The 24,536-nt window shown below is 40.7% G+C and overlaps 1 protein-coding gene across 3 annotated transcripts in view; it reads right to left on the bottom strand.

Moving 5' to 3' along the window:
- The window catches only part of TTC7B (tetratricopeptide repeat domain 7B), a 103,383-nt gene that overhangs the window by 41,225 nt on the left and 37,622 nt on the right, over positions 1-24,536 (bottom strand). For all 3 annotated transcript variants that reach the window (XM_079948032.1, XM_079948033.1, XM_079948034.1), the window contains exons 6-15: positions 23,944-24,022; positions 21,206-21,378; positions 16,704-16,767; positions 15,448-15,585; positions 10,738-10,821; positions 9,637-9,741; positions 7,335-7,452; positions 7,112-7,169; positions 4,660-4,732; positions 2,829-2,989 (exon numbers count right to left, since the gene is read on the bottom strand). In XM_079948032.1, coding sequence (XP_079804158.1) covers positions 2,829-2,989; positions 4,660-4,732; positions 7,112-7,169; positions 7,335-7,452; positions 9,637-9,741; positions 10,738-10,821; positions 15,448-15,585; positions 16,704-16,767; positions 21,206-21,378; positions 23,944-24,022 — 1,053 coding nt within the window. The remainder of the gene's footprint in view (positions 1-2,828; positions 2,990-4,659; positions 4,733-7,111; positions 7,170-7,334; positions 7,453-9,636; positions 9,742-10,737; positions 10,822-15,447; positions 15,586-16,703; positions 16,768-21,205; positions 21,379-23,943; positions 24,023-24,536) is intronic.

Here is a 24,536-nt window from a genome sequence, read left to right as displayed (position 1 = left end):
CAGACGTAGCTAAAAAAATAGCAGCTACTCATCCAGATCTAGGACTTAACATATTATACCCCACCTTTCACATGAGAACATAAAAATGTAATAAAATAATACACTCAAACAATAAAAGCAAAATAATAAAAAGCAGAAGATAAAACAATCAACATTCAGTTTCATAAGTCCACGATGCAGCAGACTTTTGACATAAACAATGGCACTAATTTTGGATAGTCAACAGCTTGTGAATTCAGTCATAACAGCAAATCACGGTTACATCTGCAACACTGGCAGCCCCTTGCAAACCATAGTTTGTAAGCTGGAATAATACCTAATGACAGTTTTGTTTTACAAACCATGGTTTGGCATTATGGCTGACTGCACTTGCAGTTTGAGAAAGATCCTGTAAGTCCCTTCTCTGTTGTTTCAACAAGCAACCAACAGTATGGAAAGTGGCATGGTCCCCACATAGATTGCAGGTGTAGAAATGCTGATTTTTTATTTTATTTTTTAAAAAAAACTTCTCAAAAGAAGCACTCTGGGAGACAAGGGCTATACTATTTTCTACTTATTTATTTGACATTATTTATGCGGCACCACATAATGATAAGTTATTCTCAGGCTGGCTCACAAAACGAAACAGCTTTAAAAACAATTATAATACAGCATTAAACAACTATAAACTAGGATCAAAACAAAGTAAAAAAGCAAAGAACTGTGTCCTTTCACGTGTGTACTATCATTACAACACCTTATGATGGATTAAAGATTGTTACTACCAGTATTCCTATAGTTCAATAGTAGGATGGAATATTACTGGGCTGGTTTTTGGTAATGGCTATGAGCAGGCAGAAACTCTCAGCACAAAAGTCAGATAAACAACTTGAACCCAAGCAGCATGACTTACATCTTTAGCATATGTGAAGAATCTGACCCTGTTTTTTTCTGATAAATTTAATACTTGCAGAAGGAATTTCAGGCACAACTAAAAACCAGTTAATCTTAATGGCCCTATTTCAAAACAGTTATCTGCTTACACAAATAAGGAAAGGAGTAATATCAATGAGAACCAACAGTGATGCCATGTAAATGTGCCCCTGATCTGCGGTAATACCTTTAGTGATAAATCTTCAGTGTCCTAAAAAATATTTGAAAGCTATGATGGAAAGCAAATCATTACCCATTCTTTTTAACAACTATTCCTTTGCTTCTCCATAGAGACTTGGAGCAATAAAAACTGAAGTAAATAAATGTATTAAGGGTCTTTTTAAAACAACACAAGCAACATCTGACAGATGTCTACTTGAAGCAGAGTTTCTAGTTTGATATTTGTCCACCAGGAGACCATATTTTTCTGATGTTCATTAGTAATGATGACCATATTTTCTGATAGTCATTAGTAATGAAAGAGGAAAAAAAATTAATACAAGTTTAACCAAAGACAGAATGCCATGATAACACTAAGGTGGAAAAACAATAATTTTGCAGTAGAGTGGTTCATTTTTCAATCCCAAAACATTAAGCTGTTTTCCCTTCTCTCTACCAATCTCTAGAGATGCTGCCGCAGCCAAATGATATAGTGACTTTTTAAACTCAAGAATAGCATATGGCCACTAAATAACTTGCAGTCCAATACTATGCAGAGGTTCAATGGCGTAAGGAGAAACAACAGATTGCAGTTGTCAGGTCTGAGCCCAGAGTCAAATCTGAGCCGGAGGCCAGCAGAGAAGGAGAATGAGCAGATTTGGGCTTTGAAAGCTAACAGTGTTTTGGGGTCTTGCCTGTCTCACACTGGAGATCTGATGCTGCCGTTGGGAGCGTTAATGCTGTGCTCCCACATATGTTCAACCTGAATATCTGTAAATAAACCCAAAGCTTATAAACTGCCATAGCCCATCATTAACCAGTTCCCCACAAAAAAAAACAAGCTTATGTAAGCACTGCACCCTGATCCAGCAGGGCTCTTATGTTCTTATACTGGGGTTTCCTAGAGCTCTGCCTGTCATGAAATTCAGCCCTCAGAAGCAGAAACAGAGATTTACACTTGAGGGGGGGGCGGTGTTTCAATATTTACATTTATTTTAATAGTATTACACTACCACCAGGTAGAAATATAACACTTATTCCTAAGCACATACATTTTTCTCATTACAACACCCCTATAAGGCAGGCCAATACTACGACACACAGCAGGTTACAGGGGTAGGGAATAAAGGTGGAAGACGGCGGCTTGCTTAAAGCCATTAAATGAGCTCAAAACTGAGTTAATATTTGAACCAGGAACTTCCGACTCACAGATCATGTTCATAACCACTCTGATACACTACTTGTTTTTACAGAATGATAAGAATCAGTGACATTTTAAGCACACCGATGTGCACACGTCTGCTGAATGAGTGCTATTTGCCACTCAGCTGTTTTGTGATGTGGCTCTTTATTCTCATTTATTTATCATGATACATTGAGAAAAGCAGCAAGATAATCTACTCCAAGGAACCCATCAACTTTGCAAAGGGAGGTCATGATGTTTCTTTCAAAAACAGAAAAGGAGAAGATGAGAGCTTGTCGTTTTCATTCTGTGTATCATGTAAGGCCTGTGAATATTACTTTGCAGCAAAAGCTAACCCAATACAATGAAAAATAAGAATTGAGGAAGCAGAATATCACATTGCTATTCACCAAGTTTGAAAGATATAGCCTTCTGGAAAAAAGAAGAAATGCATTGCACAAAATTTGAAAGACCAAAAATGGCTCAGTCATTTCAAGGGTTTAAATTTTGTCTCATACTAAGCACGCATATGCATAGAAACTACAAAAAAAAAACTCCCAAAAACCGTACTCACATAAAGTTCTCTGGGTATTCGCTCAAGGCCATGTCAATGATATTCAGAGCATCGTGATAGTGTTTCTGAGCTGACAGCAAGAGGGCAAGGAGATGCAGAGAGTTAGCATCGTCTCCTTGAAGCTGAAGAGCTTGACGAACATATCCTAAAGCTTCTGGTATCTATTTGAAAGAAAAGTTGAAATGGGTTATTCTTATCACATACAGTATAATTCCCCTGCTTTTCGAGATTAGGAAGAAATGAGAATCGAAAGTGCCTCCACCAAGGAAATATTCACTGCTGGGGGAAAACACAGACAGACAGACAGACAGACAGACACACACACACACACACACACACACACACACACACACACAAAACTGTTCAATAAAGTGTCAAGCACTGATGATCTTGCTGCTCACTGGCAATGAAAAGTAGCCAAAGTATGTGATTCCTATTAGCTTCCTAAAATAAACTTTAAAATTTTCCCTTTGCACTCAAAACACAAAGCAACTTGGAACAAGCTTTGGTGTTTCAGGCGTCGGGATTTTTGCAACTTAACAGATTTTCTTCTGACTCAACAAAATTCAGCTTTGTCGCATTTTATGTAACAAATTAAAACATCAAATAATCTTCAAGAAACAAGCATAATTATACAGGGGGCCACCATTTTGGCTGGTGTTGGTAGTCATCCAAAAATTTGTCCTCGGAACAAACCCATGCCGTCCAAAAGGAGTAGTGTGGTTTTGTTTCTGATGAACATGGAGTGGTTCTAACTACACCACATGGTTGGGGATGAGTGAGGTCTCAAGAAAAACACTGCTGGAAACATCAGTGGTGCCCATTGCTTCAGTGCTACCACCACTGTAACTGTGGAACATACATCAGGCTTTAATACAGAGGTTTTGCGCAAAACCTCTTTAGCACTCATGCGTAAGACCTCAGTTACCGTATTTTTTGCACCATAACACTCACTTTTTTCCTCCTAGAAAGTAAGGGGAAATATCTGTGCGTGTTATGGAGGGAATGCCTACGGGTGGCATGCCTACGGATTTCCCTCCTTTAAAAACTACGTGCGTGTTATGGTCGGGTGCGTGTTATAGAGCGAAAAATACGGTATTTAAAGGAGCACAGTTATAGAAACATCTGGTCACATATCCAGAATGGAATAAAATAATGGTGGGGGAAGGGGAGACAAGAAAAAAATCCCACCCATACAAAAATGCCAAGTTTTAGACACTGGTATGGACAGCAAGAAACAGAGCAGCCATAAATATCAATGGCTGAAAAATGAGAATGTGTGGAAGGTAACATGACAGATGTACACTCAGAAAAGTTTGATATGAATGACCCATTTGCAACAGAAGGCCCCCATCTGGAAGCACCCTACAACTCTCTCAAGAGAATGAGAGGGGATTTCCTTAAAATAGAAAGGCAGCAAGGGACTGGATTTCATGTTGGGATGGGGTTTGCAGGACAGAGAAGAAGGCTGAGTAAAAATATCAAAGCCTTTGTGCTTCTGGACTCTGAAGGCTAGATACATCCCAAAGATATCTCCAGTTCTTCTTAAACATCTCAGCATAAGACCCTTGTTTTCAAGGTACGAAGGACCTCAAACTGTTCTTTGCACTTCTTGGTGGGCGAAGAAAACGTTCGTTCCACTTCTTAGAAACAGGAAGATCAAGAATAAATATGAATGTACAGATGATCATTAACTAATACAGCTTATTTATACTTTCCTAATTATCCCCCTGTAGGGATTTTTTTTTGCTGACCCCCTCCCTCACCAGCATATAGATTCTGCTGAAAAATATGGAAAAAGCCCCAGTAACGTGATAATTTCAGAACTCACCTGTCGGGATATAGCAAACTGTAAAGCTAGATAAAATGCTGCCAGGTGATCAGTTGGAGACAAGATGTGAGCCCTGAAAAATAGTAAATGTATTTAGACCATCAAGTCACTTTAAATGTCCAGGTTTACCTTTGTATTTATACTGCTGATATCTGATCTACCAGTGGAATTGTGTTCCTGAGCAGGAATCTAACACTACTCCTCAGCCTTCCTAGCAGCTCCATCTTAAACCATAGCATTACAGCCATCAGCCTAATTATTAACAATACAGTTCATGTGAGGATCTCTGCTTTTATTTATTCCATCATTTTGCATGTGGTGGGTGTTAAAAACAAAAAAGGAGCAAATTGACAGGGTGTAAGGCAGGAGAGGCAAAGGTGAACTAGAAGAAAGAGAGTCCTCATATTTTTCATGACTCTCCACTGGGTCTTCTACCCCAGCTTTGCAAAGTAAGTCTCTAGTTCAGAGTGGGGAACCTGTGGGCTGCAGACGTTGGATATTTGAATACATACTGTCAGGGAACTGCCATCGGAAGGGCAGGCGGTGGAAGGGCTCACGGAGGTTAGGAGAGACTCGGCAGCAGAGGAGGGAACCAGCAGGGGGAGAGAAGGAGCTCCAAGGGAAAGTGAATCGGAGGGATGACTCAGAGAGACTTCCAGCGAAAACGGTGGGGAAGTTTCAGGACCTCCTATAGGGACACCCACCCCTCGCCGGAAACTGTCGCGCCGAGAATCCCGAAGACGCGTTTCCGTTAAGGAGCTTCTGTGCTGGAAGCGTTTCCGCAAACGCCCACTGTCGGATTCTGCCAGCGATTGAGGGAGTCATGTTTAAGGGGCTCCGCTATAGACAGAGCTTTGATAACCAGGCCAAACTCTGAGGGACTAAGCTTTACGCACAAGCAGCTCATCATCCCATCACACATACATAAATGCAAAATCAAATATTTGGAACATCTAGGGAAGATGGCAGATGAAAACACTTTCACACATTTTCCAGGGACCATATTTCAAGGTTTCCATTGTCTAGTGCTCACAAGCAAAATATGCAGTGAAGTAATAATATTCTTGAAGTAGGAAGAATAGCTTCTGAGGTTAAGGGACAGGGGACCTTTAACATTTTATTCTATTTTTAAGAAGTGAATTAAAAAACTGATAAATAGGCAGCTCATTGAATTAATAATGGGATACAGAGATTTTATCTTGTAGGTTACTGTTTCAAAAATCCAGTTAAAGCTAGGACTGACTTAAAGTTGTTACCATCTGGCAGCTGCCCACTGATCTATATGACACCCATCAATTTCAGACCTCTGTAAATAGCCCAGAAATAATCCAGACTTAATACTGCTTGCACAAATGCCTGCTATGGTACAAGAGATGACAGAGGTGATGCCATCTGTAGCAAGAAATTGTATATGATAGCTAAATCCATATTTTCCACTGCTGGAGGGTCATGAATAGAGTCAGAAAGGAATTTCTCCAGAAGCCTTCTAACTCAGAATATTTTTCCCCATAAAAAAGCATGTTCACCCTGTCCTGTAGCAAACATTACAGCGTAGTCCTTATGCCTTAATTTCAGCTGTGCTTTACTAAACAATTAAAACATCAGAAAGAACAATTAAAATAATTAGATCAGGAAGTTCAAGTTCTATCGGGTGTGGGGCCTCTATTTACATAAAAATGTAAATTTATTTATTTATTAAGGGCACCAATCAGTCAATCACTATCTTGCTTGAGGTACAAATTAAATTTAGAGACGGCTTACAATCCTGTTACTATCGAATGGATCTGCCCTAATTCTTTGCTCATGCAACTATTCTGCCTGTGTACATAGTTAAGGAGCTAGAAGTTGTGATTGAAGATAATATGTCTCTAGGAAGCTAATAGTCTCTAGGAAGCTAATAGAGAACCAATAACGCTTAAGTTATACTATTTTCATCCTTCTGCTTTATGAGAATTCATGAGCCACATTCCAAGTCATGGTGAAGACATTACATTTTCTCATAACCTCTTAGAATAAGAGGGTTTAAGTCCCTGAATGAATGAACAATAAATACTTTAAACCAATTTAATAAAACAACATCAATATCATATACAGTATATTCTGTCAATTTTTGGAATGCTATTCAGAGCTACATTTTCTTCTTCTGGAACAAAATGTGTATTCAGACAAAGTGTCATTCTTTAAACAGATGTTGTGCAAACATTATTCTCTACTAGCTGATAACAAAAATATCTTTAATAATGAAATCAGAGGAAATCCAGTCTGATTCCAAAGGATTTGCCAGCACTACTTGATGAAGCAAATGTTAACGCAATATGTTCTGTACTCATGCACGCAGACTCCCAGAGGTAAAATCCGCATTACATAATCATTTATAAATATCTCTTTTAAAAAATACACATAAGGTTTTTTCATTATCTACAGCTGAATGAAAAGATTAACACCCACTCACCTTTGAAATGCAAGAAGAGCCTTTCGCTGCAGGACCTCTTGTATCCCTCGCAAAGAAGCTAAAAACAGGATTTAATTAGTCATATTCAGCAGAGACTTCAGACCAAGCATTTTTTAAAAAAAAAATTAAAAAATGGACATACAATGAATCCTTTTGACTGTTTGACATATTTCTAAATGCTCTATCTTGTTGACACTTTACCCTTATAAACTGATATACTTACCATCTGTAGCTTGTAAGCTGTAAGTCAATCCCAGGGCTAAGAAACCTTTCGCTTTGAATTCTGATGTTTTGTCCCCCATATCAACCACCATTCTGGCAAACCGTTCTGCTTCTTCTAACTAAAAACAAAAGCACAGATTTATATGAGACTAGTTAATAGACAGAACCGTGTTCACTCCCAATGGTCACATATCTATTTCAAAGGGGGTCTGCTTAAATGTTAGATTAATTGGACTGCCATCCGCAGTGATGAATGGGTAGGCACAAGTATAGAATAGGGTATTTATAGAAGGCTGCCAGGATATTTTTCTGTCCTGACTTTATCAATCAGTTTTGGTCCGGAATCTCCAATTTGGAAATGCTTGCATCCAATAACATCTTTATGCGCCCCCTTGCCCAGATTGTCCAGAGCCTTGGGCTGGGCTGCCACCAATATGCTGATGACACTCAGCTCTATCTGCTGATGGATGGCCACACCGACTCAGCCCCGAACACACTGACCAGATGCTTGGAAGCTGTGGCTGGATGGTTTCGTGGGAGCCGATTGAAACTAAATCCTTCGAAGACAGAGGTCCTATGGCTGGGTCGGGATGGCATGGGGATGAGGGACCAACTCCCTTCTCTTGCGGGGGCCCAATTAGTGCCTTCCGTTAAGAGTTTGGGTGTAATCCTTGACGCCTCCCTTTCCATGGAGGCGCAGGTTACAGCAACAGCCAAGGCGACATTTTTCCACCTTTGCCGCATCAAGCAGTCGGTCCCTTACCTTTTCCGCCCCGACCTGGCCACAGTGATCCATGTGATGGTCACCTCGAGGCTTGACTACTGTAATTCGCTCTACACGGGGCTGCCCTTGAAGCTGTCCCAGAAACTCCAGCGGGTGCAGAATGCTGCAGCGAGGCTCCTCACGGGGTCTCTGCCATGGGAGCATATTCACCCAGTGCTTTTCCAGCTGCACTGGCTCCCAGTGGAGTACAGGGTCAGATTTAAGGTGCTGGTTTTGACCTTTAAAGCCCTTCACGGCCTAGGACCCTCGTACCTACAGGACCACCTCTCCCGGTATGCCCCACGGAGAGCCTCAAGGTCCATAAATAGCAACACCCTAGTGGTCCCGGGCCCTAAGGAAGTTAGATTAGCTTCAACCAGAGCCAGGGCCATTTCAACACTGGCTCTGGCCTGGTGGAACGCTCTGCCTCATGAGACCAGTGCCCTGCAGGATCTGATTTCTTTCTGCAGGGCCTGTAAGACAGAGTTGTTCCCCCTGGCCTTTGGCTTGGAGCCAATTTGATTCCCTCCCCCTCTTTCTTTTTTCTTTTCCTTTCTCCTCCTGCGATGAGGCTACATTTTAATATTTTAATGTTTCAATATTTCAATATTTTAATGTTGTATTTTAATTTTGTTTTTAAGTTGTATTCATTCAACTTATTTTTATTATTGCTTGTTAGCCGCCCTGAGCCCGGCCTTGGCTGGGGAGGGCGGGGTATAAATAAAAATTTATTATTATTATTATTATTATTATTATTATTATTATCCACCTTAAAGCGGAGGAGGGTCAAGAGTATGCATCATGTAAAAGTGGCCTTTAAGAAAGAAAATCTAGCTGACTATGAACAGAGGGATGGGGTCCTACCTTGTGAACAATAAACCAAATATGAAACAATTTTGAAAACTGCTACTTTTTTGGAGATTATTCTCATATGTTTGGTTAACTGTGGATGATCTGTAACAGTGTGCTTGGTGTGGAATACATTTTTTTTAACTGATACATTTTTATTAATCTTTTGAGCAATCACATGAATTTTTAAAGAATCACCCCCTTTGCCCGGGCAACACAGAATGATAGGGTTATCTAATCCAACCAACATGCTGCTTCCCAACTTGCACATCCCAGTTCTTGAGAGTATTCATTTATCCCAAAGAGTCGCTCATGCACCATAATTGCAAGTCAATTTACAGCTTTTATCAACGTATATATTTTAGCATTCTCCAACGCTACCTGCAATTACCAACCCTTTTCCAATCTGAACTAAGTTTACCCATCTCTAGAAATTAGCTGGACACTCAACTAAGGGTACTCAAAAATTCTAAAATTATCGTGGCAGTGTTTGGGGATCTAAACACTCTTTTGAAAGTATATTCTTTTCAATCTGATATATTCTTTGAATTTTGATATTTTGACCTGGCAGAAGGAATCACATTTCCGTTGAATATAAATCATGCTGGATCAAAAGCAAAGCAATGGCATGTGTGCATATTTCTTTAAATACCCATTTTTCTTGACTCAAGAGAACTAATAAACAACTTACCCAATGAAGGGATCCCATACATAATTTGGCAGCAAGAAGTGGGATTGTGGCATCATCCGGTTTCAACCGTATACACTCTTTCAAGACCTTCACAGCTCGAGCAGACTGTACAAAAACATGTCTCGGGATAAGACAACCAGGGTAGCGGAATATAGTAAGAATTTTGCATTTTGCCATTTAAGCCCCTTCCAAGCTGTAACAAAAGAATTCTAAACAAATTTCAAATAAAAGGCATTAGTTTAATTCCATGATAGGATCAATACCCACAAATCTGATTGTGGGTATCTTTTTTTTTTAGAGAATGGAACAGGTATTGTCTCCTGTGCAACACAGCCAGGCTACCAAACATGGTGGGATCCAGGCTACATGTCTAATTTCCAAGCCGCAGACAAGCCAGGAAGTTGTATTTAAGAGATGGAGGAACACTGCCACAGTGGATTAAAATAAAATAGTCTGGTATTTTATTTAATATTATTTAATATTATTTAATAATATTACCAAATATTAGCAAGAACTACCACAAAATACCTCCCCTTTATGGCTGTTTTTTTCAGCACAATTTATGTTCCATTTCTTTCACATTTATGAGTGAAGAGGCTGCTCTAAAGAAAAGGGAATGGAAGGGAGGGAATAGTTCAAAACCAGGTAACCAACGAATGCCATTTCATATTTCTATCCATCTAGTTATCAACCTTTTTTCTCAATTAAAAGAAAATAGGGAAGAATTTCTGAATAACACATTGGACAGAGACAGTGACTGAAGAAAACACATCTCCTGCAGGGATTAATTTTAGTAGATTATTGCTAAAAAGTTTCAAGTCACTTGAAATAAACAAAAAAAAAAATGAATTCAACCTCTTTCAGCAGTATGCTAAGCTAAACAGTGAGCATATGAAAGTGTTTGCCATACTGAAATTATATTCAGTCTTGCACAAAGACAGTAAACGTGACTTAGAGTTCTTTGGTGTTAAATGGAGTTAAAGCTCCAATCCTGCACCCAAGTACAACCCCCTAAAACACCACTGATTTAGCATGTGCAGGATTGCAGCCCACATTATAAGTCGCAGACCTCAATAAAACAAAATCTGCAAAGAGACCTACTTTTCCTGCTGCCATTAAGGACAGTGCAAACTGATACCAAAGATGGAATTCTTCAAACGCAAATTTCATTGCTCTTTCCAAGCACTAAAACAAGAAGAAACAACACCCAGTTTCAGTTAAAGTGATAGCGTGCATCTTTCCAGGAGTAGCCTGGAAATAAATATAAAATTATAAGGCACTCGGCTTTTTGCAAGTGCTATACAAACGAGCAACAATTAAATAAACCTTTCAATAAAATAAAATTGCAATAAAAGTAATATTGCAGAATGCAAAAAACTAAGGGCTACTTTTACATTTTTATGACTCATGAAGTACACATCACTGCATTAACCCAAAGAAGGCAAATTTATTACAATTGTAACTTGGGATTTTCTTTTTTTAATACGTTTTCGGCTAACCTATTTTTTTTCTCCACAGCACAATATGAACCCATCTCGCAGGTCTCCTTCCACAAGGTATTGGGCTTTCTTCACACACCAAAGAAATAACTTAATAACTTCAAGCCATGGCTTAATATTCCGGCTTGTTTGTAAACCGTTAGCCATAGGTTTCTAGGATTGCACATAACGGTTCACCCACTTGTGTGCTGGAAGGAACAAAGCAGAAGGGTATCTTCATGTGGATGCACATAAGCCATGAAGGAAGTTTTGTGCATGGCTAGATCACTGCCTTTTCTTTCTATGGGTTCTACTTTCTCAGTGCACAGAGATGAAATCTTAGCCAATCGCTAAAAATGGAAAGCGTAATGCTGGTGGTCAACAAAAGAGGTTTAAAGACTGCCTCAAGGTAAATCTAAAAAAATGTAGTATAAACACTGACAACTGGGAAACACTGACCTGCGAGCGCTCCAGTTGGAGAACAGCCTTTACCAAAGGTGTAATGGGCTTGGAAGACACTCGAACTCAGGACGCAAGGGAGAAACATGCTAGGAGGAAGGCACGCTTGGCAAACCCACACCGTGATCAACTCCCACCTGGAAACCAATGTCCCCACTGTGGAAGGATGTGTGGATCCAGAATTGGCCTCCACAGTCACTTACGGACCCATTGTTAAAACTATGTTTATGGAAGACAATCTTACTCAGCCACGAGTGATTGCCAAAGAAGAAAGATGTAAGTCAATGTACAAGAGAGAGAATGCGATGTGTGGGAACGCAATGTGTACAAGAATGGGGTGCTTGTTTCTTCTGGCCCCACCTACTCTGTACATGCGGACCCTAAGCAGTTTCTTCCAAGGGTATTTGGCCCTTAGAGGACAAAGATCCCTATCCCTAGCATTGGAGATAGAAAATGGATGGGCTGGGCATACTGCAGATCTCTTGCCTGGGGCCCACAAAATATGGAGTGAATCCTGCTTTCTGTTGTTATCACTTTTCTTTTTATTATTACTATTACACTTATTATCCGCCCTTCACCAGCAGCTCCCAGTAAACACAAATTGCAGCCCTAGGAATAAGGCAGGTCCTGAAAGCACATGTATCAGGTGTCAGAGGCAAGGGAAAAGACATGAGTCTTCTGCACTCCCCAAAAGCTGGATAGGGAATGTAAAATACACATCTCTGTGGGGAGGGAATTCCACAACAGAAAACGTCACAGAAAATGTCTTCTTCCAGGCTGCCACCCCCCCCCCCCAAGCTTCTGAGAGTAGAAGAACCAAGAGACCCCTTCAGCTGCTCTTAACTCTCAAGAGGGTCTGTGGGGAAGGAGGTAGACTGGTTTGAGGGCTTTAAACAATATACTACTTGTTGTATGTTATGTTTATTGTATTTCTGTTTTTTGAGGGGTGGGGGGTTTATGTTATGTTGTAAATAAAATTTCCAACAAAAATAAAAAATAAAAAATAAAATAAACAATATACTACTCATGCCTCTCCTTCCTCTTCCCTCTTTTTGGGATGGTGATTCTGTAAAATTACAGTAGTACCTCAGGTTAAGAACTTAATTCGTTCTGGAGGTCCGTTCTTAACATGAAACTGTTTTTGACCTGAGGTACCGCCTTGGCTAATGGGGTCTCCCACTGCCACTGCTGCATGATTTCTGTTCTCATCCTGAAGCAAAGTTCTTAACCTGAGGTATTATTTCTGGGTTAGCGGAGTCTGTAACCTGAAGTGTCTGTAACCTGAAGTGTCTGTAACCTGAGCTACCACTGTATGTGCAACTTAGCTTCTCTTTATCAAAGAATGCAAATCCTCCCTTCTTTTGAAATTTTCACATTTAAAGTACAGTAGTACCTTCAGTTACAAACGCCTCAGGTTACAAACGCTTCAGGTTACAAACTCTGCTAACCTGGAAGAGTTACCACAAGTTGAGAACTTTGCCCCGGGATGAGAACGGAAATTGTGCGCCGGCAGCGCAGCGGCAGCAAGAGGCCCCATTAGTGAAAGCACGCCTCTAGTTAAGAACAGTTTCAGGTTAAGAACGGACCTCCAGAATGAATTAAGTTTGTAACTAGAGGTACCGCTGTAAACCCAAACTTAATTTCCCCAACAGATCGTTCATAGCACTGGAGAGATCATTCTCTCGTGTCTCTTCTTCCCTCCCTCTCTTTTCCCCTTAACTCCTAGCATATTCCTTAAGCCACTTCATAAAAACTCTTCATGCTGAGACTGATGCAGCCGGGGGGCGGGGGGGAGCCTCTCTCAAACACTTTAGGTCACAAAGTGCACAGCTTCTGAAATCTCAGATTTATTCCAGTTCAAAAGCTCTACTGATCAAGACAACGGAATCAATAGAACACAGATCAGGAGGACAAAGCACAAGCTGGCTTTATCTGTGTCCGTAAAAAGAGTAAGGTAAAAGGAAAAAGTCAAGGGAAGTGTAACAAGAAAGTTCCAAAGTAGGTTCAAGGTTACAGATACGACCTTTCAAAGCAACAGTGCATGATCCAAATGGGAAAAGTGAGAAATGTAGGTCATCTTTTTGCAAAAAGGAAACCAGCTACTGTAACCATCATGGTGATCTCCTGGCAAGTATACTCTGAATAATTTCATGCAAAGTTTTGCTTGAGTTGCTCAGTCGCTCACAGCTGCATGCATCAGTCCAAGTTCTGCATCTACTTGCTGTGAACCATTGATTTGTTTTTAAATGGCAAGATTAAAGTATTTCCCCTCGCAAGTATTTCCCCTATATTGTTTTTCACAATATAGAACTTAAAGTTGAAATATTTGATTCACCAACACTCAGCCATAACAACAACAACAACAACAACAAAAAGGCCAAGCTAAAGTAGTGAACTGGGACCATTCAAATTTTCTGACCTGATACGGTCATTTCCCCACATCTTCATCTTCTAGGTAGGCCATTTATTATGTAGTCACAGAGATAAGTTCTAGCATTAGTAACAGTACTATGTTTTTACACAGTTGTTAGTAATAGCAACCCTGATGTGTGTACAGCATACCATTTTCCTCCCTTGCTTTGAGAATTCAGGGGTGTTAAATAATTTTAACTTGGTCTATATATATATATTTGAATATCTATTCATACACACACACTTAACTTGGCTTTTTAAAGAAAAGTTGATAAATTTTAATTTATTTTTAATAAATGCCAATTTAAAAGTTACTTCAAATACTCTAAAACAATGTTATGTCTATTCTGAGGCAAGTCCCCCAGAATTCTGTAAGTATTACTCTCAGGTAAGCTTGTATACCATTGTAACCTTAGAAAATAACAGGACTCTGCATGTATATGATTTTTTTCTCAAAACAAAAAACAAAAACACCCTCAGAATTCATTCGCAATATTGTTTTTATCACAGAATCTAGTTATAAGAAGGCAATGAAAACATCCAAGTTGGTTTTGCCTAATGTGATGGCGACTTTTTCTTCAACCAGGCTTTGAATCACTATGGTGATTCTCATAAAATAAAGGTTGGACATACAATGACTCACTTTGGCAGCAAGGAAACAGAAAAGCCTATCAAGGTAACATGGTTTCAAAATCTCAACTTTCAACTCACATTACTTTTAAAATGTGCAGAAACTTCATTGGGGTATACATGTTGACACTAGCCAGACAGAGAATTCAACTAACAATCTATGGGGAAAGCCAGAATGTAAGATACCTAGGTTCAAAACCATTTAAGCCTTTAAAGATAAAATCCAGCAGTTTGAACTGGGCCTGGAAACAACTCAAAAGCCACTGAAGTTGGCTCAATATTAGTAGTAAATGGTCTTTAAAAACTGGCTTCTGTTAAGCTGTAGCTGCTAAATTTTGCATCAGTAAGCTAGACAAAAGCATTCCTGTTACATACTAAAAAAAATACTTATCTGTCAGCTCTCTCACCTTATTTGCTATAACATCTTAAAGACAGTCACGAGGTGGGATCACTCAAATACCCAGCTAAGCAAATTGGTACTGAACAAGTAATAAAGTCTCCTAACTATAGAGCAGTGTGAACCTGAATCAAACTGTTTAATTTGCGACAAAGCATGCCAAACAAAAACACTACAATCATCTAGCTGAAGAAATGTGTAGCTGCACTGATTATGAATTACATTCCATTATTTGTGTCCACATTACACAATGACTGTTATCTCTAAGATAGTATTTGTATTATATTCACCAAAGTCAACATTCAGCTGAATGATACACAGATTGCGCCATGCTATGCTGAATTGGCGAGTTAACTTTTCATATGCTCTCAACCCAGAATGTCGCCTAGGTGAACCTCTGGGCCTTGGAGTCATTGGTCAGTTGTCACAGCCTACCTCTGATAACATTTCATATTGACCTCTTCTTCCCAAGGCAATGGTAAGCAAGTCATAGACTACAGACGCACTTTGCAAACTGATGATGCGATCATTTTTATGTTCTGGTATTCTGCTCAGCACAGCATCACGATTAGCCTGGATAGCAAGACCAAAAACGAGAAGAGAGGATCAGTGAAGCAAAACATAAACCCAAGTCCCATGCTTGGGGTTCTCCAAAATGGAATAGCAAATTCAAATTTTCGTTGCTGTGGATGAAGGAACTGCTTTTCTCAAGGGATGCTGCATCACAACTACCATAAATACCTGAGATGCAGAATACCTGAGATGTTTAAAAACATGAAAAGACGCTGAACAACCTCCCTCCACAAGAAGAACAGTACATATGGCATCTGTTTATTCACCTGGTGGATGCATTAAACAATAAAGATGAATTTCTCTAAACATATTCCTCTGTAGGGTTTTAGATCTAAATTAGTAGATAATTTACTTTTATAACCGACCAGGGGACAAGATCACCATGTCCTTTACTTTTCAACAAGACTTCACACTCATAGTTGTCTGGCTTTTTAAAAAGACGCTGATGATGGCCAATGATTTGAGTCAATAAAAATAAGTGAATCAAGGGAATCAGTCACCAGAGTAGGTTTTCAAAGTGGCAGATAAGGAACACTCTGCTTTTAGAAGCTTAACTACCGTATTTTTTGCTCTATAAGACTCACTTTTTCCCTCCTAAAAAGTAAGGGGAAATGTGTGTGGGTCTTATGGAGCGAATGCAGGCTACGCAGCTATCCCAGAAGCCAGAACAGCAAGAGGGATTGCTACTTTCACTGCGCAGCGATCCCTCTTGCTGTTCTGGCTTCTGAGATTCAGAATATTTTTTTTCTTGTTTTCCTCCTCCAAAAACTAGGTGCCTCTTGTGGTCTGGTGCGTCTTATAGAGCGAAAAATACGGTACTCATATATTGCCTTGAAAACACATCTTCATAGATCAAGAGTATAATTCCCCTTGAACAAAACTGACATTTCCTTTCAGCCCTGGAACTTCTGGCAGCTCAAAAACATACACAGTTGCAGACACCCACAATGGCAATGCCAGCAGCAGTACGGATCCTACAGAGTGCCTGAAGTATGGTACATCATATGCTCGTCTTCAAAATGGAGTAAATCATGGTGTGAAAAGGTTGACTAAGGTTAATAATGCAACAGCAGGAATGTAAATGAGGGTTCCTTCATAAAGAAAAATGGCTCACTTACCATAGATTCACTAATCAGCAGCAGCAAGAGCGCTTCTTCAGTGTTCTCTTGAGGACAGAAAATGCTGTTAAAAATTGAGTATTCATTACCGTAAAAATCAAGTTATTCGAGATTCATTTACATACAATAATTAACTGCTGTGTCACATTTTGTGCTATTAATGATTTACCGAAACATTGTTTATGAAAACCTATTTTGGATCTCATATCATCAGCAAATCAAATAATGAAAATACAGCTATTTTTAAAAGGTGTTTTGAAATTTAACAAAACTGCAGTAATTAGGATCAACAACTAACAGTTCAACCCAATTTGCTATTTTTGACAACTATAAATTGTCACATTGCATTTGTGCTCAAAGGCACCACCTTCATATTTCTGGATTTATAGCAATACAGATTCAACAGCCAACACTAAATTTTCTCTCTAGGCTTCTTATATTTGGATCACAATACCTTGCATTTTTAGCTGCTCTCCAAACCCTTAATAGCATTAATTTGCTTAAACCACTTTGCATTCATATTCTTTCTTAGAAGATCTACACCAGTCATTCTTCTGCTTAATTGGGAAAATGAAAGGTTGGCAGAAGCAAGGAGAATGCTCCTGAGATAGACAGAACTTTGTGGAATGCCCACCGAAGAAACAATAAACTCAGATTAAATTACATGATGATGTTTCTCCTCTGCCCCACACTACTGAGTTTTTAGAGGTACAAAGTCAATTCCTTTTATTGAGTGACTAAGTGATTTAGGGGAGGGTCCATAACTCAGTGCTTTGCATCACTGGTCCTAGGCACTTGTCAGTCACTGATATCTCCAGCTTAAAAAGATCAAGAAGCAGGTGATGGGAAAGACCTCTGTCTAAGGACCACTATATTTCTGGTCCACATCAATTTTACATGTGTTTATTTCTGTCCATTCTACCTCATTTCTGCATTAATCTGAACATTTAAAAAAAAATCTGTATGAAAATTGGTATTGAACTACAGTCATACCTTGGAAGTCTAATGGAATCCGTTCCGGAAGTCCATTCGACTTCCAAAATGTTCGAAAACCAAAGTGCGGATTCTGATTAGCTGCATGAAGCTCCTGCAGCCAATCAGAAGCCGCAGAAGTCCCATTGGACGTTAGGCTTCCAAAAGTAGTTCGTAAACAGGAACAGTCGCTTCCAGATTTGCAGCATTCGGGAGCTAAAACATTCGAGAACTAAGCTGTTTGAAAACCAAGGTACGACTGTATCTATTTTTATCTTTATACATCTTTTAGCACAACATAATATTTATATATACATCTTATCTCAATGTGCACATTTCTAAATGTATTTTTTTTAATAAAATATGTATAGACCACTATATCATTAAAAATATCAAAGCGGTTTACAACAAAAAGACGCAAAACTATATTTTGAAAAGTTAAAAGCAGACATTAATTAACTATTGTATTCTTAATTGCTCGCATAGGCCTGGTGGAATAGAAGTTTTCAACAGGGGTTTAAAAGTTAAAACAGAAGGCGGCTGCTGAATCTCTATTAGCTGAGTATGCCGCAATCCTGGGACGACAACACTAAAGGCTCTATTTCCTGGTATTATCAAGTGACCAATGACGCTGCTGCAGACGATTTATCCTAAAGTTCATAGCTTTTAACTCATTTTTGTATTGCTATGAAGTGATAACTATATCACAAGATTTAGAGAAGTGCAAAATCGGAAAGGTAATTGTATCCCACCTGCGTATCAGTGCAAGAGGTGCAAACAATTCAAAGTGTTGGTGCTGACCTTTAAAGCCCTAAACGGCCTCAGCCCAGTATACCTGAAGGATCGTCTCCACCCCCATCGTTCTGCCCGGACACTGAGGTCCAGCTCTGAGGGCCTTCTGGCGGTTCCCTCACTGCGAGGTTACAAGGAACCAGGAAGAGTGCCTTCTCAGTAGTGGCTCCTGCCCTGTGGAATGCCTTCCCATCAGATGTCAAGGAAATAAACTATCTGACTTTTAGAAGACATCTGAAGGCAGCCCTGATTAGGGAAGTTTTTTTTAATGTTTGATGTTTTATCGTGTTTTTAATATTCTGTTGGGAGTCGCCCAGAGTGGCTGGGGAAGGGTGGGGTAATAATTAATAATAATTCATAATTATAATAAATAATAATAATAATAATAATAATAATAATAATAATAATAATAATATCTAGATCAATTCACTTGAAAGTGCAGCCCAAAATGGTTTTTCACCATTCCTACTTCTGCCCAAGATCCTGGAGAGATGCTACCTGCCAGAGTAGGCAGTATAAGGCTTCAATGACCTACTTTCTGTACTTCTGTTCTTCTTGCTTTTTCCTCCCTTCCCATAATATTAGCAAAGATCAAGGGATGCAGCTATTTAGGAATCCTCAGAGGTATTAAATATAGAAAACAAACTTCTTTATGTAATAAGGAAAGGAAGACCAGAAGAACATTTCTTCTTCTTCTGGGAATTTACTTTTGTTACGCCTTTAAGGAAATGCTTCACTAATATTCTACTCTATGCATAATTCAGTATATCAAAAAAAGTCAGATAAAACAAATTTCACTCCGCTTACCAGGTCCAAAGTGCCAAATGACAGCAAATGCAAGTGAGTGCATTTAAACATGCTCGGGGAAATCTTTCAGACCAAAGCTAAGGGAAATGCTTAGAACCAATTTTCCCCTGCAAGTTTCTGCATTTGAAAAATCTCTACCCAGCTCAAAACAACATAAATGCAGGTCCAGTCTCTGTACTGTAAGAATCGTTTCTGGAATGGCTTTGCAAATTATTCCTGTGAAATATTTTAAAACACACATTTCAATGTTTTCATTATCGCTAATAAGAGACTGGAAGCACTGTCATTTTAATTGCTCTCCCACTGTTCTGAAACAACGCCTAGAAAAATACAGCTACACTTCGGCTTTTCTTTTCTTTTTTGAACTTGGACACCTTTTCATAAGCACTGTGGGTGTAACTCATGGGTAGGCAAAGTTCGGCCCAATCGCCTTCTAAATCCGGCTTGCGGACAGTCCGGGAATCAGCATGTTTTTAACATGAGTACAGTGGTGCCCCGCAAGACGAATGCCTCGCAAGACGGAAAACCCGCTAGACGAAAGGGTTTTCCGTTTTGGAGGTGCTTCGCAAAACGAATTTCCTATGGGCTTGCTTCGCAAGACGAAAATGTCTTGCGAGTTCCTGCAGGGTTTTTTTCCTCCCCCCCCCCCTTTTTCTAAGCTGCTAAGCCGCTTATCTGCTTATCCGCTAAGCCGATAAGCCGCTAAAAGCCGCTAAAAGCGCTAATAGCGCTAATCCGCTAAGCCGTCAATGGGCTTGCTTCGCAAGACGAAAAAACCGCTAGACGAAGAGACTCGCGGAATGGATTAATTTCGTCTTGCGAGGCACCACTGTAGAATGTGTCCTTTTATTTAAAATGCATCTCTGGGTTATTTGTGGGGCCTGCCTGGTGTTTTTACATGAATAGAATCTGTGCTTTTATTTAAAATGCATCTCTGGGTTATTTGTGGGGCATAGGAATTCGTTCATTTCCCCTCCAAAAAAAATATATTCGGCCCCCACAAGGTCTGAGTAACAGTGGACCGGCCCCCTGCTGAAAAAGTTTGCTGGTCTCTGGTGTAACTCAATGCTGTGCTCTTCCAGTCGTTCCCTCTGCACAAGCCTTTCAGCCTGCCAGACAGAACAACCCCCCTCTCCTTCCCACTGTGTGTTGTTCTGGGATTCTCCCAACCTACCAGAGCCAATCTGGGAGATGGGCGGGGGGGGGGGGGAGACATGGGACAGTCCCATTGCGCAAGTGTAAGTCCTTGCACAAGGCTTCCTCTGATGGGGCTAGTTAGGTGAACCCCACCCTGGGAACTTAAATGCTTTATCATTTTAGAAAGCCTCTTACATGCTACTGGAGCAGGTCACAGCACATGAAAATCATCAACAGCATTGCATTACAGCAATAACAATTAGAAATTTTAATATTGGATTGTTTCATTACTTCATGGAACAAAGGCTCACGGCAGGTAAAAATTCTGAAGCTCCAAAAATAGTTCTAAGGTAGGAAAAACTTCTGCATGGTGTTCCAAAAAATGGTGGGACCTGCCAAGAAAACACTTCTGAAGATGTTCATGCTATTCTAACTTGACAAGCAGGTGACTGGGAGGCGGGGGAGATTCAAGCTACCACCTTTTAGCAATTTTAAAGAGAGAGAAAGAACAGCCAAGACCATGCCACTGGCTGGAGGACTCCAACTTTTTAAGCTAATACACTGCAGTCCACTTAAAGCATCTCTCAACAAAACAGGCATAATATCCATATAGCGTTAACACAAACCAGAAAGTATGGATTTTCTTCTCCACCATTCTTTCACTCATATGCGCACTGGCACAGTTTAAGAGTTGCGTTCCTACATTTTATCATCCCAATTTATATTTCAGCAATACTGTTGCAATTCATAGTAACGGATTAAAAAATAATCATTATCATAAACAAAAAGCTTACTTTTCTCCAGAGTACACCCGTGGTCTTCTGCTAAGCGCATAACTCTTAGTATTTGCACCTTTCCATAGGGGATCATTCAGGGGTGACTCGTGAGGAGGGTCGTCCAGTGGATTCCAATAACTTTGTTCACACATGCCTCGTAGCAAGATTTCAGCTAGCTGCCTTGCTATTGTCTGTCAACAAGGAAAAGTATTTTCCCGGAAGTTAAGGGTGTACAAAAAAAGGGTGTACAAAAAAAAAGACTGCAGCAGTAGGGACTTAAGTAGAACTGTGTAAAATTATGCTTATGAGCACGAAGCAAAACAAGCAATTGCAACACGTAACTTCGGTACAACAACGGAATGTGCCATCAACATATTGCATTTTGCTCAACGTGTTCTATACCTTCTTACAATAGTACTCAAAGCAGTTAACATAAGATGTCACTGTAATACATATTAGAATGAAACTGGCTAACAAAAACAAAGTTCTCAACAGAATCAACCGAGGTTTAAAAGAGCAGCTGATGAAAGGTAGATCATTCTCTGAGTGTGGATCCTTACACAGCTAAGAGGTCACTACATGTGGGTAGAGATGGTGCCAGGTTTGAGGAAGGCCCCAAAGACAGTGCATTCCATCCTCTGGCCACTCCATCCTTTTCCCACCTTACCTTTTTAAACTTTCCCGCGTTTGAGTCAGTAGTGGTGGCCCAGAACATCTCCCTCTGTGCCTGGCTAGCTAGCTGGGTGAGCAAAGCTTGCAAGTGAAGCAAAACTGATGGATGGCACATTGTGAAGCGCTGCGCTGACCAGATCCTTGAGGATCCATGCGTTTCCTAACTCCCACAGGGGGAGAGCGGCAGCAAGTTCAGCCAATGAGATGTCAGCTTTGGAGTTGTGGGGCTCCTGAGGCCATCTGAGTAGCAAGGGGACAGGCCAAGCCTCCTCATCCCACCCACTTCATGCTCTCATTTGCCTCACAACCCCAAAGGTGGAATCTCATTGGCTGAGCTCACACCACTTCTGCCATGGGCTCATAAATTTTAAAAATCAAAATGGGAGATATCTAACACCTCTGGCGCATGTCCAGGGCTGTTCAGGAGCTCCTGGGGTGTGGGGGGGCCCAGAGTTGTGCCCAGAAGTCCATCCATAGTAGTCCCACTATCAACAGGCGTAGGACAACCTCAAGATTACAAGAAATACCAAAAAAACAAACAAAAAAAACCTTAGCAGGAACACTCCCCTCCCGGCAAAAAGAAGGCCACCGAGAATTCGCAGAGGCTATGAATGGTTATGCTCCACTTCTAGTTTTGGAGGCACTTGGCTGGATTCAGCTACCCTGTTCCAATAGTGGAAGCCACTGCAAGGGCTTCCACTAGCACAACAGGGCTTTCTTCCTCCCCACCTCTCCCCAAATCCTCTTTGGAGCGTCAAGAGATCCCCCAGAACGGCACACACAGAAGGAGGAGAGGGGAGATTGTTCCGTCAGGCAAGCAGAAATGCTTCCACTGACGGAACGATCTCCCTAGTCAGGAGTTGGCAAACTAAGGTCCGTGGGCCACATCCGGCCCAATTGTCCTCTGGATCCAGCCCATGAACGGTTCTGCAATCGCCGCTTGGATCGGTGCAATTGCCATTTCCCCCCCCCTCTTTTTGGGGGCACCATTTTTGCAATTTTCCCCCTCCCTCCCTGCAGCGGTGTCTCCTTCCTCCCCCTCCCTCTTCCTGGCTTCTCCCCGCCCTGTGGAGGAAGGGGGCTGGGCTTTGATAGGAAGCCTCCCCGCCGGCCTCTCCCCATGGCCGCGCTGTGGGCTGGAGCTTGGCACGCCTGCTGGCCACTGCTGGGAAAGCTGGCCTGAAAAGGAGAGGCGCCGCCACCGCCGCTGGCTCCCTACCGCAGGCAGAGTGGCGGAGGAGGTAGTCCGGGGGAGAGAAGGAGGGGGAGAGAAGCCCCCTCCGCCGTGTGTGCACTCCCGCACGCGCAGTCTGGCCCCATGACTAGGTCTGGGGGACGGTGAACCAGCCCCCTCCAAAAAAATTTTTGCTGACCCCTGTCCTTAGTGCTCTGAAGAATTCCACCTATTATGGGAATTGCAGGTGGGGGGGGCGTTACTGCATCCAGGTCCTGCTTGTGGACCTCCCATAGGCACCTGGTTGGCCAATGTAAGAACAGGATGCTGAACTACACGGGTCGTTGGCCTAACCTAGAAAGGTTTTTCATATGTTTTTATGTAACGTTCAATGCGCATGAAAGGGTGGCTGTTGGGAGGGCCCAGAAAGTCAGGGGGTGAGAGTGAAGGAACGGCATGGCTAGAAACATGAACAGAAGCACTTCACACTGCATGGTTATTTAATTTAACAAAATTTATGTACCGCCTGATTGTAAATGGAGCCTCTTAACAGTTTATAAATGCAGGTCCCACTTGTCAAAATTCTATTAAATAGTAAATGCTGGTCAAGGTTCTTCTCTGAATTGTTAACTTTTATTATAAGCTTGCATAGGCATGCATGTTAACCACCAATTGTAACATAATAATATTTTTATCTGCTGGTTACAGCAAGGGTCGTTGCACTGCAATACATCAAATATTACTACAGTGCATTCTTATGAAAAGTTCCACTTTTCAGAAAATGCTCCACTTTTCAATGTGTTCAATAGGGGCTTACTCCCAAGCAGGAATGTATAAAACTGCTGACTATAATAATCACTAATTATCAATTTTTAATGATCTGTAGTTAATTGTAGTTATGAAAACTTACCATGCGTAAATTTTGTGTAGTTCTTGTTTCAACAGCTCGTAGGATCTCTCTAAATCTACCGACTCCTCTTGTCAAATTCCTGTATGTATACACAGAATTCCACAGAAATAGTATTTCCAGCTAATACGTTAACATTTAATACTTTATAAGGAAGCATCAGTCCCATCCCCCCCAATGCCCACCCAGTTATTAAAGTTGATTTATCCACTTTTGTAAAGATCAAGTAACTTTTTACTCTGGATCACAAAAAATACTATTTCTTCAAATCCAAAACATAACATGTATGTTTCAGAGAAGGTAAAAAACACTAACACAAGAAAGGCCAAATGGTTTGTTGACATTTGAGCTTTCACAGTCAACACCCCAGATATGCCCAGATTGCAATTAATTTGTCACTGGACAGAAAAGCAATGTTTGCTACCTTCCTGCTGTTGCAGCTATTCTTCTAGAATAATCCAGAATATAAATCTGGGCTGAACAAAAATCCCTCCCATCCCTCAGAAATGTAAAGCAACCTTAATGCTGAGATGGAAAAGTAAAGAACTGGGTGGCATATCTTTATTATACACTTGTTCTGAAAACAACTTGACAAC

This window comes from Podarcis cretensis (assembly GCF_951804945.1).
Source record: "Podarcis cretensis genome assembly, chromosome: 1".
NCBI classification, from domain to species: domain Eukaryota; kingdom Metazoa; phylum Chordata; class Lepidosauria; order Squamata; family Lacertidae; genus Podarcis; species Podarcis cretensis.
The sequence above is the reverse complement of the archived record's forward strand: the minus strand, read 5'-3'. Positions and strand labels throughout refer to the sequence as shown.